The sequence below is a fragment of the Lynx rufus genome, unplaced genomic scaffold (genome assembly GCF_022079265.1).
Source record: "Lynx rufus isolate CCGP_SWC_20201006 ecotype Redwood Valley unplaced genomic scaffold, mLynRuf1.p SCAF_8, whole genome shotgun sequence".
Lineage (NCBI taxonomy): Eukaryota > Metazoa > Chordata > Mammalia > Carnivora > Felidae > Lynx > Lynx rufus.
Window position 1 is genome coordinate 26894534 of NW_025814896.1, and position 15928 is coordinate 26910461.

The following is a 15928-nucleotide window of genomic DNA, read 5'->3' on the forward strand; positions in this document are numbered from 1 at the left end:
ACTGCGCCTCCTCCAGCTACGTTTCGCTTGACCTAAGAGCAGCTAGCCTGAAAAGTGGCCAGTCTTTGGTAAATGCAACGGCACTGTTTCTTTACTCGGTGCCTCACTAAGTCAGTCACCTTGTCAGTTGGTCAGTTGGCAACGTGGCCAGGCACTCCTGCTTTTGCTCAGCCACTCTCTCTAATTCTTAGGCACCAACTCGATGCCAGGAGTCACCTCAACGCCTGCTGACCAGTCTGCTAGTGCCTATCCATAACAATTCATTCTTGGCACTGCAGCTAAAGAGCATTAAAAAAAATTGTTTTTAATGTTTATTTTTGAGACTGAGCCAGAGTGCACGTCGGGGAGGGGCAGGCAGAGGGTGGTACAGAATCTGAAGCGGGCTCCAGGCTCTGAGCCATCAGCACAGAGCCCAACAGGGGGCCCGAACTCAGGAACTGTGAGTTCATGACCCCAGCCAAAGTCGGCCGCTTTACCCACTGAGCCACTCAGGCGCCCCTATAGAGCATTCTAGAACACGAATCCCATCGTGTCTCTACACTACATATAGCCTGAAGTAGCAATTTGTTTGCCATTGAACCCTGTATTGACTCCCTGCCTTTTCCTGCCTCACTTCTCCACTGTCTTGGGATCTATATACCAACCATAACTGATTAGAAACTGTTAAAAAAATGTGTTGTTTGTTTTATAGCAACAAAATATAAGTTATGTAGGAATATATCTAATAAAATATATGCAAGATGCTTCATTAAACAACAAATTATTAAGCCTCTAGTCTTTTTTTTAATTTTAAGCCTCATTCTTGACTTATGGCATGCCTCATTCTTGACTCTGAGGATACAACAATGAACAAAACTAACAAGCAGCTGCCCTTGTGGAGTGTATGTTCTCACAGGGAAAATTACAAAACATTGAAGGGCATTAAAGAAGGCCTGAATAAATGGAGGAATATACCCTGTTCATGGACTGGAAAACTCAATATCAAAAAGATGTGTATTTTCCCAAATTCAGTCAGGATTTTTGCGAAACCGTCTCAACCCAAGAGAGGCAAATATCAATGGAATAATAAGGGGATCCTAGAAACAGACACAGGTGCCCGTGTGCATGTGTGTGTGTGTGTGCATGTGTATGTTTTAACTTGATGTGGAATAGAGATGACATCATAAGTCAGTGGAGAAAGGATGGGGAGCTCAGTATATAGCGTTCAGAAACTGGCTTTCTGTAGGAGTGAAAAATAGATGCCTAATTCAAGCAGGTTAAAGAATAAATACGGCAAACAAATACTTCAGGCTATTAGAAAATATACATATATATAATATTTTATGATGTCATGGTGGAGAAAGATTTCTTAATAAAGCACAACTCAGCAGAAAAAATTAATCTGTGACCCTCTCAAAATCTAAACTGCCATACAACAAAAAAACATTGTAAGTTCAATTAAAAGACAAGCTACAGGGGTGCCTGAGTGGCTCAGTCGGTTAAGCGTCCGACTTTGGCTCAGGTCATGATCTCACGGTTTCATGAGTTCAAGCCCGTGTTGGGCTCTGCGCTGACAGTGCAGAGCCTGCTTGGGATTTGCTCTCTCTCCCTCTCTTTCTGCCCCTCCCACACTAGCTCTCTCTCTCTCTCTCTCTCTCTCTGTCTAAAAAATAAATAAATAAAGGTAAAAAAAAAAAAAGACAAGCTACAGATGAGGAGGAAATATCTGCAACACATATAACAAAGGACCAGTACTCAAAGAACTACAAACTATTAAGAAAAACACTACTCTTACCTCACAAAAGAAAACTGGACAAAGTACATGAATAGAAAACTTTCAGCAGAAGAAACTCAAGTAGCCAATAAGCAAATTGAGATATGTAAATCAAAACAATTATAAAATATTATTTTAAACACATCATCTAGATAAAAATAAGAACATTTAAAAAATATTTTTTTAACGTTTATTTATTTTTGAGAGAGAGACAGAGCATGAGCGGGGAGAGGCAGAGAGAGAGGGAGACACAGAATTGGAAGTAGGCAGGCTTCAGGCTCCGAACTGTCAGCACAGAGCCCGATGTGGGGCTCGAACTCATCAACTGCGAGATCATGACCTGAGCTGAAGTTGGACACCTAACTGACTGAGCCACCCAGGCACCCCTAATGTCAAGTATTTTTAAGGATGTGTGGAAATCAAACCTTTATATGCTGTTGGTACAGTCACACTTTGGAAGGCCATTTGCACTATCTCATAAAATTGAAAATGCACACAACTCACAACCTGATTCCACTACTGGACATATATTCTAGAAGCGCTCTGAATACAGCTGCACAACCTGGGGACTATCACTTTGAGGCAAGACGTCATCCTTCCCTAAAGAAATTCTCATTCTTGTTCATAGGTTATATGTACAAGGATGTTCATTGCAACATTCTTTTTTTTTTTTTAACGTTTATTTATTTTTGAGACAGAGAGAGACACAGCATGAACGGGGGAGGGGCAGAGAGAGAGGGAGACACAGAATCGGAAGCAGGCTCCTGGCTCTGAGCCATCAGCCCAGAGCCCAACGCGGGGCTTGAACTCGCGGACCGCGAGATCGTGACCTGAGCTGAAGTCGGACGCTTACCTGACTGAGCCACCCAGGCGCCCCTCTTTTTTTTTTTTTTTTAAGAGAGAGAGAGAGCACAAGCGGGGAGAGGGCCAGAGGGAGAGAAAAGAGAGAGAGAGAGAGAGAGAGAGAGAGAATCCCAGGCAGGTTCCACACTCAGTGCAGAGGCCAATGTGGGGCTCGATCCCACAACCCTGGGGTCATGACCCGAGCCAAAATCAAGGTTGGGTGCTCAGGGAGCCTGGGTGGCTCAGTTGGGTAAGCATCTGACTTTGGCTGAGGTCATGCTCTCACGCTCGTAAGTTCAAGCGCCACACTGGGCACTGTGCTGACAGCTCAGAGCCTGGAGCCTCCTTCAGACTCTGTGTCTCCCTCTCTCTCTCTCTCTTCCCCTCCCCCCTCTCAAAAATAAATAAACATTAAAAAATTAAAAGAGTTGGATGTTCAACCAACTCAGGCACCCCAAAACATTCTTTATACTCATAAGAAATATTAGAAACAATCTAAATGTCCACTCCTAGCGAGATGGATTAATAAAATGGAATATATTCTAATAAAAATACTATAATGCTAAAAATTAATGTTCCAGATCTATATCAACATAGAAGTAACCCCAAACTTACTGTTGAGTGAATAAAAGAGACTTGCAGGATGACAAATATTTTTAAAAGTTGAAATTTGTATTAATTATAAACATACAAAAGTGTATTCTACATACTTACGGATATATTAGCATTCAAAGTTTAAAAATACGACTAGAAAGATGCACACCAAACTCACAATAGTGGTTTCCTCTAGGGAGAGTGAAGGAAGAAGGGAGAGGAGAGGAAACTCCAAGTGCTTTAAGTTTATTTGGAACATTTTGTTTTATTTAAGCAACACAGTTGAAGCCAATTAGCCAAAGTAGTCTTATCCGGATTTATTTTTTGGTTTTTGCCATAATAATAAAAGAATATCAATACTACCATAGAGGAAGAATTTTAGGATGCTTTGGGAATGCGTAACTGTGGGGTCTAACCATCTTTAATTGGAGTCAGCAGACTGGCGGGACGAAATGGGAGCTAGTCTGGTAAAGGGGATGGGAAGAGCATTCCAGACAGAAGGAATGGCATGTGCAAAATTGGAAATCAGAGAGAGTGAAGCATGTTTGTGGAAGTGAATGCCGATCAGTGACCAGGAAAGAGTTAGGGAAGAGGGGAGAGATGAGGCTGCCAACCCTGTATGTTTTGCTGTTTCCTTTTTTGTTGTTGTTGTTTTTTTTTACAAATGTGGTAACAGAGCCCTAGTGAGGAGAACAGAACCCAGGCTTCCTAACTCCCTGTCAGTTGCTCCAGGCAAATCATAATGACAATGGTAACAATGAAGATGTATTATATGCCTGTCTCTCTACGAGGTACTTGAAATATGTCCTCCTCATCTCACTAGAGACCTATCGAGGTTTTTCCTTCCTGTGTTACAGCTGATGATACCAAGACTCACAGAAGTTAAGAAATTTGCTCCAAGTCACAGAGGCAGAAGCCAGATCCCACAAGGCCTTGTGTGCTATGCTAAAGAGATAGAGCTTTTTCCTAAGGGCATTGGCCAGTGTATGATGTTCCTATTGTAGCTGTAATTAGCACAAACTCAGTGACCTAAAGCAACACAAACACGTGAGTTTACAGGGTTTTTTTTAAATGTTTATTACTTTTGAGAGAGAGAGTGCACAAGCAGGGGAAGGACACACAGAGAGACAGAGGGAGACACAGAATCTGAAGCAGACTCCAGGCTCCGAGCTCTCAGCGCTGAGCCTGACACGGGGATCCAACTCATGAACCCGTGAGGTCGTGACCTGTGCTGAAGTGGAGCCACCCAGGCGCCCTGAGCTTACAGTTTTTGAGGTCAGAAGTCTGAGGTGGATTTCATTAGGCTGAGATTAAGGAGTCGGCAGGGCCGGGTTCCTAGGAGGCTCTAGGAGAAAATCTGTTTCCTTGTTTTTTCCACCTGCATTCCTTGGTTCATGGCCCCCTTCCATCTTGAAAGCCACCAATCCTACCACTCTGACCTCTGTTTCTTTTCTTTTCTTTTTTATAATATGAGATTTATTGTCAAACTGGTGTCCATACCAAACCCCGTGCTCATCCCAACAGGTGCCCTCCCCAGTGCCCATCACCCACTGTCCCCTCCCTCCCATCCCCCCCATCAACCCTCAGTTTAGTCTCATTTTTTAAGAGTCTCTCATGGTTTGCCTCCTTCCCTCTCTGTAACTTTTTCCCCCCTTCCCCTCCCCCATGGTCTTCTGTTAAGTTTCTCAGGATCCACATAAGAGTGAAAACATATGGTATCTGTTTTTCTCTCTATGACTTATTCCACTTAGCATAACCCTCTCCAGTTCCATCCACGTTGCTACAAAAGGCCATATTTCATTCTTTCTCATTGCCAAGACCTCTGTTTCTATCGTCATATCCCCCCAGACTCTATTCTCCTGCCTCCCTCTCTCACTTATAAGAACCTGGGTAATTACATTGGGCCCACCCAAATAATCCAGGACAATCTTTCCATCTGATGGCCAGCTCATGAGCAACTTTAATTCCATCCACAGCCTTAATTCCCCCTTCCCATATAACATAACATATTCACAATTCCCAGGAATCAGAGCATGGACGTCTTTGGGGAGATCGTTATTTTGCCTACCACAATGAACCACACTGAAGTGTTTGTTTTTTTTTCAATTTAATTTTTTAAAGTTTATTTATTTGGAGAGAGAACTGAGATGTGCTGTACGTGTAAGATAGACACTGGATTATGAAGACTTAATACACTAAAAAGGATGTAAAATGTCTCAATAATTTGAAAATATTGGCTACGGGTTGAAGTGATAATATTTTTGATATATCGGGTTAAATAAAAACTTATTTACAACCTGTTTCTTTCTACCTTTTTAATGTGGCTGCTAGAAAATTTAAGATTATGCGTGCGGCCCACGTTACATTTCTGTTGGGTGGTGCTGGTCTACACTGTTAGCCAATGAAGGTAGGAACTGTCTCTGCTTTAGCCACCTCTGTGTCCCTAATATCTAGCATATAGTAGGTATTCAGTAAGCATTTGTTGAATAATTTCGTTTTTATGAGAACCCCGTGCACAGGGAGAGATGAGACAGGCAGACCCATGTATAGTGTGAATTCAAGGGAGAAAGAAATGCCAGGGAGTTTTAGTTCTCTCCAGTCACTGCATTTCAAACCGAGTTAACTCTCGGTCCTGCTCTGTACCAACATTCCCCCCCACCCCAGTCACCTACTATGTAGATGGGGGTGGGGGGTGGCCGGAGAAGAAGCTGGCTCAGCTACTTCTATTTCAGACCCCCAGGAGGTGCCTGGTCTCAACTATTTTTACATTCTTCATCTTTGGTCCTAGCAGCCAGAAAGGCTCATTTCAACACCCTGAGACACAGATAGGGTAGCTGGAACCCCAGAGGAAGTTGTCCAGGGTCAGCCAGCAGGGCAGAGCTGAAGAGGGCCTGGAACATTATCAGGTCCAGGACTCTTGCCTCTAACTATATCCTCCTGGAGTCTCCTTTACTCCAAGGGACCCAGGTGTCTGTAACCCCCGCCCCTCACCTCCCTCTCCTCACATTTTAGCTCTGATTTCTTGAACCCTCTAAGGGTGGTTATGCCTGGTCTCAGCAGATGCTGACCCAAAGCAGAAGGGAGGAAAGGATGAGAGGGAGGGAGACTGGATGGATGGATGGATGGATGGATGAATGGACGGACCGAGGGAGGGATGAATGGGTGGACTGGAGGATGGGAGGGCAGATGGCTGCATGAATTGGAGACGAGGATGGCTGGCTGGTAGGAGGCCCGCATGGGGGCGGGGCAGGAGTGGGGACGGACCGAAAGAAGGAATTACCCACACAGTGTCTGAATATGGGGGGACCCACAGTGATCCAAGTTCAGGCCCCCGTCACGTTTCTGCTAGGAAACCGCGGCCAGGCCCAGGGAGCTGGGCGTGCTGCCCCAGGGCCCGCAGGGAGGTCCGGGCAGCGCCCGAGCTGTGATCTGAGCGGCTGCGCCACCGGCCGGGGGCTCTTCCCGCCCCCGCGCCCACCCCGCCCGCGCCAGACGGTGCCAGGTGGGGGGGGGAGCCCCCGCCCCCACCTCCGGAGGTGGCGGCCCCACGCGGCCCAACAAGCTGCCGTTGTCCCGCGGGCCCTGGGCCCGGCACACTGGGGCTTTGTCCAGCCCCCCGCCGCGACCCACGGTGGGGGGGGCCCCACATGACCGAGGGGGTAGGAGGAGCCTGCGGCGGCGGTGGCGGCGGCGGCGGCGGCGGCTCCACCACCATTTCCCTCCCTGGCCGGGGGTCGGCGGGCGGTGGTGGCGGCGGCGGCGGCGGCGGCGGCCGGGCAGGGGCCCCTGTTCCCCGCCAGGCTGCAGGCGCCGGGCGTGGGCCAGCAGGGCAGCTGTGACCCGAGCGCTCTCCGGGCGGCGAGCTGGGGGTGCGCCCGGACCCCCGTCCCCGTGATCATGGGGAATGGCATGACCAAGGTAGGGGGTAGGGGATCGCGCAGCTCGCACCTGGCCGCCCCCAGTGTCGCCGCGGCGCAGGCTCTGCCCCGGTCGCTGTGCCCGCCTCTGACCTTCTGGCCCTCTCTCTGACGCTCTGTGTGTCCAGATCTCTATCTCCCGGTGACTCTCTGACCCTGCGTCCCTGTGTCTTCTGCTTACGTCTCGGTCTTCCTGTGTCTCTCTGGTCTGTTCTCCCTGTGCCTCTGTCTCTCTGCCTGTTTCTGTGACTCTATTTCTTGCTGGGTCTTTCTGTGGCTGTCACTCCCACACTCTATCTCTCTGGGTCCCTTTCCCTGTCTCCAGGTGTCTCTGTGTCCCTTGTCTCTGACTCCTTGGACTCTGTCTGGTGCTGTTTCTTCATCCTTCCCCCTCTGCCTCTGCTTGACCCTCCACCTGTCCCTGCCTTCCCACCTCCCTCTTCAGACCACCCCCCCTGCACCTGGTAAGTCCACCTCTCCCCTTGCCCCACTCCTCTGTGATCCTCCTCCCCTCTCTTCTCACCCCTGCCCAAGCTAGCTTCCCCTGGTGCCCCTCTCCTGCCATCCCCAGCCCCTCTCACAGTCCAGGCCCAAGAGGGAGAGGAGATGGCTCCCTGAGTCCTGAGGTCCAGACACCTCACATGGGACAGAGATGGGCTGTGGGCCCCCCAGCCGCCAGGTGGGCAGGGCGTGCACCCCTACCCCACTGACCACAGCCTGTCTCTCCTGTAGGTACTTCCTGGACTCTACCTCGGAAACTTCATTGGTGAGCACTGCCCACACTGTCCCAAGGCTGTGGCACTCTGCCTGTCCCAGGCCTGTGTCCACCATTCATGCTCCAGCCCACGCACCTTGGAAGCGCTCAGGAATGGGGCCGGGGGCAGGGAAGCAATGCCAGGCTGGGAGGGAGAGGGAGCTCATGAGGACTAAGGGGTATGTGGGCGGGGAATGTCCTCAGTGCAGAGGGCTCAGAACCGCCCTTTCTGCCAGATGCCAGGCAAGTCTGCACCTGCTCTGAGCCCCAGCCTCTCCCTCAGCACAAGGTCCACTCACCTCTAAGGGCTCTTACAGCCCTGAGGTTCTGAGTTGAGGTCTGTTTGGGGGTGCTGCTTCTAGCTGGGAAACCGGGAGCCTTCCCCACCCCACCACAACCTTCTACACAGAGGGGCGCTCTCTGGAGACTAGACTCTACCTCAGAAACTTGGTAGTGAGCACTGTCCCCTCTTTCCCAAGGCCATGGCACTCTATCTGTCCCAGGCCTGTGCTAAGAGACAGGCTGAGCCTGAGACTCCACACATTTCCATGTGCAGTCAGAGAAAACTTCAGAGAGGGAGGGGCATCTGTGCGAGGGGCAGGGTTTTCCCCACCACGCCTGCGCCTCTCCCACCCGGCCCGGCTTAGATGCTCCACTCTCATGAATCTGATCTCCTCCCTGGAAGGCCCCTCGGCAGTTCATGCCACTTGATTTCGGAGTATTAGGCTAAGTAAGCTCTGAATCCTTTTTAAGTCCGTAGCCCCATGAGGGTAGGGGCCACGAAACTGCCCCCACACCCTCATACCCAGCCAAGGCTGCACCTAGTAAGCACTCAGTAAATGTGTTGAATGAAGTAGACATTTGGAGAAGGAGGGGAGGAGTGTTATTTATTCTGATGATAAAAAATCTGTACACACTGGGATTCCAGCTCCTAGAAATAGCCACTGATGGAAGCATGAGGTTCATCCCTGGGTCAGTTTACATAGATCTTTGTAGATACAGATATATGTAAAATACAAATGGGAACCTGTTCTGCATGCTGTTCTGTAACCTGTTTCCTATTTAATAATATATTGTGGACACACTGGGTCATCAGCACATAGAGGTCTTTTCAATGGGCAGCACAGTATTCAAGGATGACAATACTTATTTATCCAGTTCTCTTACGGTGGACGTGTAGGTTGCCCCCACTTTTTAACTATTTCTGGTGTGTCTGCTGTTATAAGCAGAACCGCAGAGAACTTCATCCTCTACACCCAGCTTTCTGTGTGAGCAAACCCCTCTGTAGACAGGATTCCTGGAAATAAGAGTTGCTGGATCAAGGATATGCCAGGGAAGGGTGTTTGCCATGGAAGGGAACAGCCTGGGCAAGACCAGGAAGAGGCTGGGCTGTTACTTATGGGTGCCCCCGCGACAAGACTGAAGCGTTGGGGTGTGGTAGGACCTGTCACGGCAGGAGCGTGACAGGAAGTGGCCAAGGAGCAGGGAGCTGGCAGAGGGTGGGCCAAAGTGGAGAGGGAGAGGTGGGGAGGGGAGCTGGGCAGTGAGCTCCCACCCTTCGTGGCCAACAGGGACACGTAAGCTGCACCCACCAGATTGGCTCAGGCATCCTGTCTCTTTTCAGATGCCAAAGACCCGGACCAGCTGGGCCGGAATAAGATCACACACATCATCTCCATCCACGAGTCACCCCAGCCTCTGCTGCAGGTACTCTTTACCCCCATCTTTGGGCCGTGTGTAGGTGGGGAAGGGCGCTTCCGACCCCCAGTGGCACCCATTTATCAAGGACTTACCATGCGCCAGGTCCTATACTGTCTTCCTGACCTATACTAGGTCATTCCATTAAAAACTGATTTGTTTTACATTAGTGTCCCCATTTGATCCCTGTTTGGCCACTAGGGCCCAGAGAGGTCAAGTAACTTGCCTGAGGTCACACATTCAGGAAGCTGAGGAGCTAAGATTTGACCATCTGACCCCAGAGGCCTCACCCTGAATCTCAAAGGGGACCCTACATGGGCTTCCCGTTGCCCAGCTGAATGGATGGCTACAAATGGATGATTCTGGGTTCTGTGTCTTGCCATGTAATCTTGAGCTGTGACTTCACCTCTCTGGGCCTCTGATCCCTCAGTCCTGTCTGCCCCCAGAGAGGCTGTTGTGAGGAGGCAAAGGGGCTGCAGGACGGTGAAGATGCTTTGCACATTGTAAAGCACGGCCCCCACCGGAAGGGTTGGTACCGGTTTTCTGGAGTCCTGGAAAAGAGGGGGTATGGGTGTTATAAACCAGAAGAGAAAGGTAGGAAATCCAGACCACTTATTCTGTAATCTTGGGCACAGGACTTCATCTCTCTAAGCCTCAGTTGCACCTACCTCACTGAGTTGTTAACAGCCACAAAACAGCCAACAACTTACAGGTGATATAACAGAGCTAGTCATATTCTTATCTCATAAAGACAGCCCGCTCCTCCTAATCTGTTAGAGTCTGTGTCACCCACTAAAGGGGAAGAACAGTGGGTAGAAAAGGGCTCTGGAGATCTGAGCTCAAACCAGCTTCACAGATTTGCTGTGTGACCTTGGACAGGTTCCTCTCAGTCTCTGGGCCTGAGTTTCCCCCTGTGTCAGATTTGACGGTCTCTAAGAGCAACTTCCAATAATCTGTGGTGCTCAGTGTCATTCAAACAAGAAATTTCCAGGTCAATGGAGTCTGACTTTGCTTTATAGGGCAGGCTTGTTTTGGAGTATTTGGAGTATGCAGTCACTAGATTGCACAGGGAAGGTTGTCAAATCGTGAATAGATTGACTAATGAAGCGACTGCTTGCCAAACGAGTCCCCACTCCAACCGCCTTCCCCTCTTCCCACAGGCAGCCCTGCCTCCCCGTCTATTTACCAGCCAGGGTTTGATAATGGCAAGCAATCCCAAGGCCAAATGTGTTGCAAAGTGAAATTGCAAACCTTGCAAAAGATGCAGGATGGTGTGACCTTGGGAAAAGTGAGTCAGAGAAGGGCTGGAATCTCACCCAAGGCCATTAACAAATGAGGATCTGGCCTGGGGTCCCTTAGCTTGTGGCTGAGGGTGGGCCAGGCACTTGAAAAGAGTCATTTGAATATCAAAGGATTAAAAGAGGTCCTTGAGAAAAGTGATTCTTGAGCACAAATCATCTTTATGATCTCGTGTGAAGGTTAACCACGAAGTAGAGGATATTATAGCAAGTTTGTTGGAGAAATTACTGGCAATGCATTCCTTGATTATTTTAATAATTAGCACATAGTTTGATAACCATAATTAATGAGCCATATAAACTTATTTTCATGGCTTTGTTTCTTTTCAAGGTAATAAAATGTTTTGCCCTTTTTTTAATTTTATTTTTTATTATATTCTTCAAATTTTTTTAGAGAGAGAGCACACATGGGGGGAGAAGGGCAGAGGAAGAGAGAGAGAGAGAGAGAGAGAGAGAGAGAGAGAATCCCAAGCAGGCTCCACACTCAGCGCAGAGCCCAACACGGGGCTCGATTTCACAACCCTGGGATCATGACCTGAGCTGAAATCAAGATGCTCAACTGACTGAGTCACCCAGGCGCCCATGCTCTTTTTAAAAAAGTAATCTCTGTGCTCAACATGGGGCTCAAACTCACAACCCTGAGATTAAGAGTTGCATGCTCTACTGACTGAGCCAGCCAGGCGCCCCCTGTTTTGCCCTTTTTATGCTATAGTTTTGTAATCCTCATTTGGAGGAGAGTTACTGCTGTGGCCCTTTCCCACCTCTTAAAGGTCCCTGGATCCTTTTTATCAAGTCCTCATGCCCAAGTCACCTTATGAGTTTAGGATACCATCTTCTCAGAAGGTTCTGGATAGAGCTGGGAGGCACTCACGCATGCTATCTACCCTCTTCAGATAGAGAGGGCAACAGTGGCTCGGAGAGGGGTGGGAACTGGCCCGGGATCATGAGGTGCTTGGGCAGCCCAGGCCAGGGTCAGGGGTGCAGCCAAGGGCCCCCCACTGCCCATGTGTGTTTTGTACTTGCAGGACATAACCTACCTTCGCATCCCTGTGGCAGACACCCCTGAGGTACCCATGTAAGTTCTCTGGATACACCAACAGATGGACAGACAGCTGCCGTCTGTGGTGATGCCGGGGGGAGGGGGTCTGGGGGAGGACAGAGAGGACTCACACCAGAAAGTTGTCCTGGGGACCCTCACACCAGTGGTCACCTATGTCTGTCTCAGCCATGCCCTGGCCAATGCCCCTGGCCAAGACTCTTAATCTCCCAGAGCTCGGTGTCTTCAGCTGAAGAAATGGAGAGACTGTCCTGTCTCAGGACCAGATGCCCCAGCAGATCTGAAGGCTCAGCCAGTTCCTGGCCCTGGAGTTAAGATGTCTGGGCTCCAGCCAGGCTTTGCCATTTACTAGCTGTGTAACCTTGCACGAATTGCTCTGAGAGGGATCAAAGATCAGATTGCAGACCCCAGAGGAGTGGGACTCCTCTGTCTCCTCCCACTCGTTGCCTTGAAAGATCAAGATAAACCCTCTATGACAATAGGATCCGTGGGACCCACTGGAAAGGTGCTCCTGCCTCTGTGGCAGGATTTCTCATTATTGGCCTCTTTCACTGGCTGAAATGCCACCATTGTTGCTTCACACACACCTCCACTTGTACTATAGTCCTGGCCCCTATTCGCTGCATGGGCTGGCTGACCTGAGGACCCAAGGCTCTTGACATCCCATCAGTGGGGAGGGAGACAACTCCCAGGAGATCTGCCCCCCAGCGCTCCCAACCCTATTGCTTTCTTCTCTAGCAAAAAGCACTTCAAAGAATGTATCAACTTCATCCACTGTTGCCGCCTCAATGGGGGGAACTGCCTTGTGCATTGGTGAGTTAAGAGAGGAATGAGGGCAGGAAGTAGGGGAACTGCCCTCCCAAACACACACTCACCCTATGGGGAATGGGGAACCTGGGAGGCACCTTCTCCAGCCTGTTGCCATATATGACAGTCCATCAGTCGTCTCATGGAGGCTGATCAGGGGCTCCAACCACGGCTCTGTGCCTTACCAGCTGTGTGGCCAAGGCCAAAGAGCGGTTTCTCCCGAGGCTCCATTTCCTCATCTGTAAAATAGGGAAAAGAATGTTGACCTGCTGGGCTACCAGGAGGGATAGGAAGGTAGCTCGACACTCTCCAACAGTTCTGGCTCCCTCTCCTCCCCTCTAGGTTTTTGAGGAAATAGGGCAGAGCAGGAACCCTGGGCTGGGAGACAGGACCCCTGAGTCCTCCCATGGCCCCTGGATCAGTTGATGTCATTCATCCCTTAACTTCCCACTGAGCACCTACCCTACGCTGGACTCAAGGCAGCCCTGCCAGAGCCCAAATCATAGGAGCAGCTCCTCCAACCTGTCACCCTCTGTCCCCCTTTCCCGCACTCCAGCCGCCTTGGCCAACTCCCCACACTTCAAATCCACCAGCTCCCACCTCATGGGCTTCATACACTGCCCAGAATGTTCTTGACTGACCCTTACCCATCTTTCAGGACTCAGCTTGCTGGCACTACCTTCCCTAATCCCTCTCCATTAACTAGATTAATACCTTTTCCTATAGGATCTCCTAGCTCCTGGACTCATCTTCAGAGCAGTTATCACCCTTGAATTGTTTCCCTGGTTAGCGTCTGTCTCCCCCAACCATACTGTAAGCCCTAGGATGGCAGAGACAATGTCTATTAATTCCCCGCCATGTCCCCAGTTCCTGAAAAATAACAGATGGTCAGGAAATGTGTGTTGAATGGATGAAGTGATGTTTCACTCGGACCTTTGATGTGGGAGAGTGCCAGGGAGATACTCCAGGCAGAAGGAACAGCACGGGCAAAGGAAATAGGAAAACAGGTCCTAGTGGGTTCTTTGTGATGGGAGCTCAGGAGGAGAGGGTGGGAGAGCTGAGGTGGAGACCGGGTGCCTGGCGGTAGGGCATGGAGGAGATCGGACCTTCCCTGAAGCCTGGTGGGTGGGTGGGTGGGGGGTCTCCCAGCTTTGCAGGCATCTCCCGCAGCACCACCATCGTGACGGCATATGTGATGACTGTGACGGGGCTTGGCTGGCGGGACGTGCTTGAAGCCATCAAGGCCACCCGGCCCATCGCCAACCCCAACCCAGGCTTTAGGCAGCAGCTTGAAGAGTTTGGCTGGGGCAGTTCCCGGAAGGTAGGGGCTTGGGCAGAGGCAGGAGCTGGGCAGGGCTAGGAGACTCTTCCTGCTTGAGTTGAGCACCGACTGCAAAGAATTTAGCCTGTGCTTCAGACCTGGCAGGAGATTTTGCTCGGGTCTTGAACTCATGACCCTTGAGCTAATCTAGTCCCTAGGTGTATTTTGTTCGGTCAGCCAGATGTTCCCTTTTCTTTTTTAGTTTAGAATTGGGTTGCCTTTGGGCCAGACTATGGACGCTTCAATTTGACCAGGTCCCAGCACTGCCTGCTCTACCTGCCTGGAACCTGAAGGCATTTGAATGTTTGACCCCTTTGGGGAGAAATGCCATTTCCCTACTCCACCCCTGGGTCCCTGGTGAGGCCAAATCAGTTCCTTCTCTTAGGCCCACTGGGCAGAGGGCACACGGGGATGGCAGGAACCGAGGCCTCCCTCGGAACAAGGGATGAGAGACACAAGAGAAGCAGCCGCAGGAAGGCTCTCTCCGGGATGGCAGGCTGGTTCTCAGAGGCTGATGTGCAAGGCCGCGTTAGGAAAGAGGCGGGCAAAGAAGAGGCCGGCGTGGGTGGAGTTGATGCGCAGAGAAGAGGGTCTCCCCTGCGCCGGGGACGGGTGGGCGTCGCTTTAGCGGGTCGGAAGACTGGGTGGCAAAGGGGAAGGGGGGGGGGTCCGGAGAAGATAGGGAGGAGGAGGCTCGTCTAGGGCGAGGTGGGAGGATGCTCAGGAAGGGGAGGGGCCCAGAGAGGGGTGGGGAGCTCTCGGGCCGGCGGAAGCGACGAGGGCCGGAGTGCGGGGACCCGCCGGCGGCCTGGCACCGATCCCCGTCTCGTCCCCACCCCCCTCCCTTCCCCCAGCTCCGCCGGCAGCTGGAGGAGCGCTTCGGAGAAAGCCCTTTCCGCGACGAGGAGGAGGTGCGCGCGCTGCTGCCGCTGTGCAAGCGCTGCCGGCAGGGCTCTGCGCCCGCGGCCGCGTCCCCCGCACCGCACGCGGCGGCCTCCGAGGGAACCCTGCAGCGCCTGGTGCCGCGGCCGCCCCGGGAGGCCCACCGGCCGCTGCCGCTGCTGGCGCGCGTCAAGCAGACTTTCTCTTGCCTCCCGCGGTGTCTGTCCCGCAAGGGCGGCAAGTGAGGATCCCGGCCCGCCGTCGCGCCCCTCTTCCTCCCGACTCGACTGGTCCCCTTCGGGGCTGTCTGGGCCGCCCACGGCCTCCAGGACGGGCCCAGAGCCTGTGGGAGCCCCCGCGGCGGCCTGAGCCCCGCCCCCATGCCCGTCCTGCTCGTCCGCGTCCGCAGTCTGTGTGTCCTCCAACTCTGCGCGTCTGTCTCTGTGTCTGGGCCGGCCTGCTGCAGCCGCCTGGTGCCTTAGTCCTTGGGCCGGGGGGAGGGGGCACCCGGGCCTCCACCCTTAAAGGCAGCGGGAGTAGGTGGGTGGGTGGGTGTTAGGTGGGCCTGGAGGATATTAAAGAGACACAGAAGCTGTCTGTCTGAGCTCCTCCTAATCATTCCGTAAGGGCGGGGGTGCAGAACTCTGCCGGGGGCTGGAGCCTGCCACCTCCCATAAGTTGCAGTGGGCAGGGCTGAACTCCGAGACTCCATGCGCTGCCCTGACCCCCCACCCCCACCCGTCCCCGGAGCCCTGGCCTCCTGAAAAGGCCCCTGAACCCCTCCTTCTCCCTGAACCTCTTTCTTCCTCTGAGCCCTTCTCTTCCTCACCAGCTCCCTCCTCTTCCCTATTTACAGATCCTAGCTAGGAAGCCATAGGGGAGTGCCTTTTTCATGCCTGCCTGTTTACATGCATGAGTGCACTTAATCCTCGGGAGGAAACTGAGGCTCAGAAAGGGTAGGCAGCTTGCCTGAGGACAGCTAGAGTAGGGGGGAGGCTGGATTT

General features: G+C 51.6%; 1 protein-coding gene across 2 annotated transcripts; it reads left to right on the forward strand.

The window, feature by feature from the left end:
• The first annotated feature begins 6837 nt into the window (after nt 1-6837).
• DUSP15 (dual specificity phosphatase 15) lies at nt 6838-15169 on the forward strand. 2 transcript variants are annotated; one of them, XM_047069000.1, is made up of 7 exons: nt 6838-6849; nt 7840-7873; nt 9486-9568; nt 11883-11932; nt 12653-12727; nt 13871-14042; nt 14897-15169. In XM_047069000.1, exons 1-7 carry the CDS (start codon nt 6838-6840, stop codon nt 15167-15169), a joined length of 699 nt encoding a protein of 232 aa, XP_046924956.1. The 2 variants fall into 2 exon arrangements, with proteins under 2 accessions (XP_046924956.1, XP_046924955.1); XM_047068999.1 differs by lacking the exon at nt 6838-6849 and adding an exon at nt 7088-7108.
• The last annotated feature ends 759 nt before the right edge of the window (nt 15170-15928 follow it).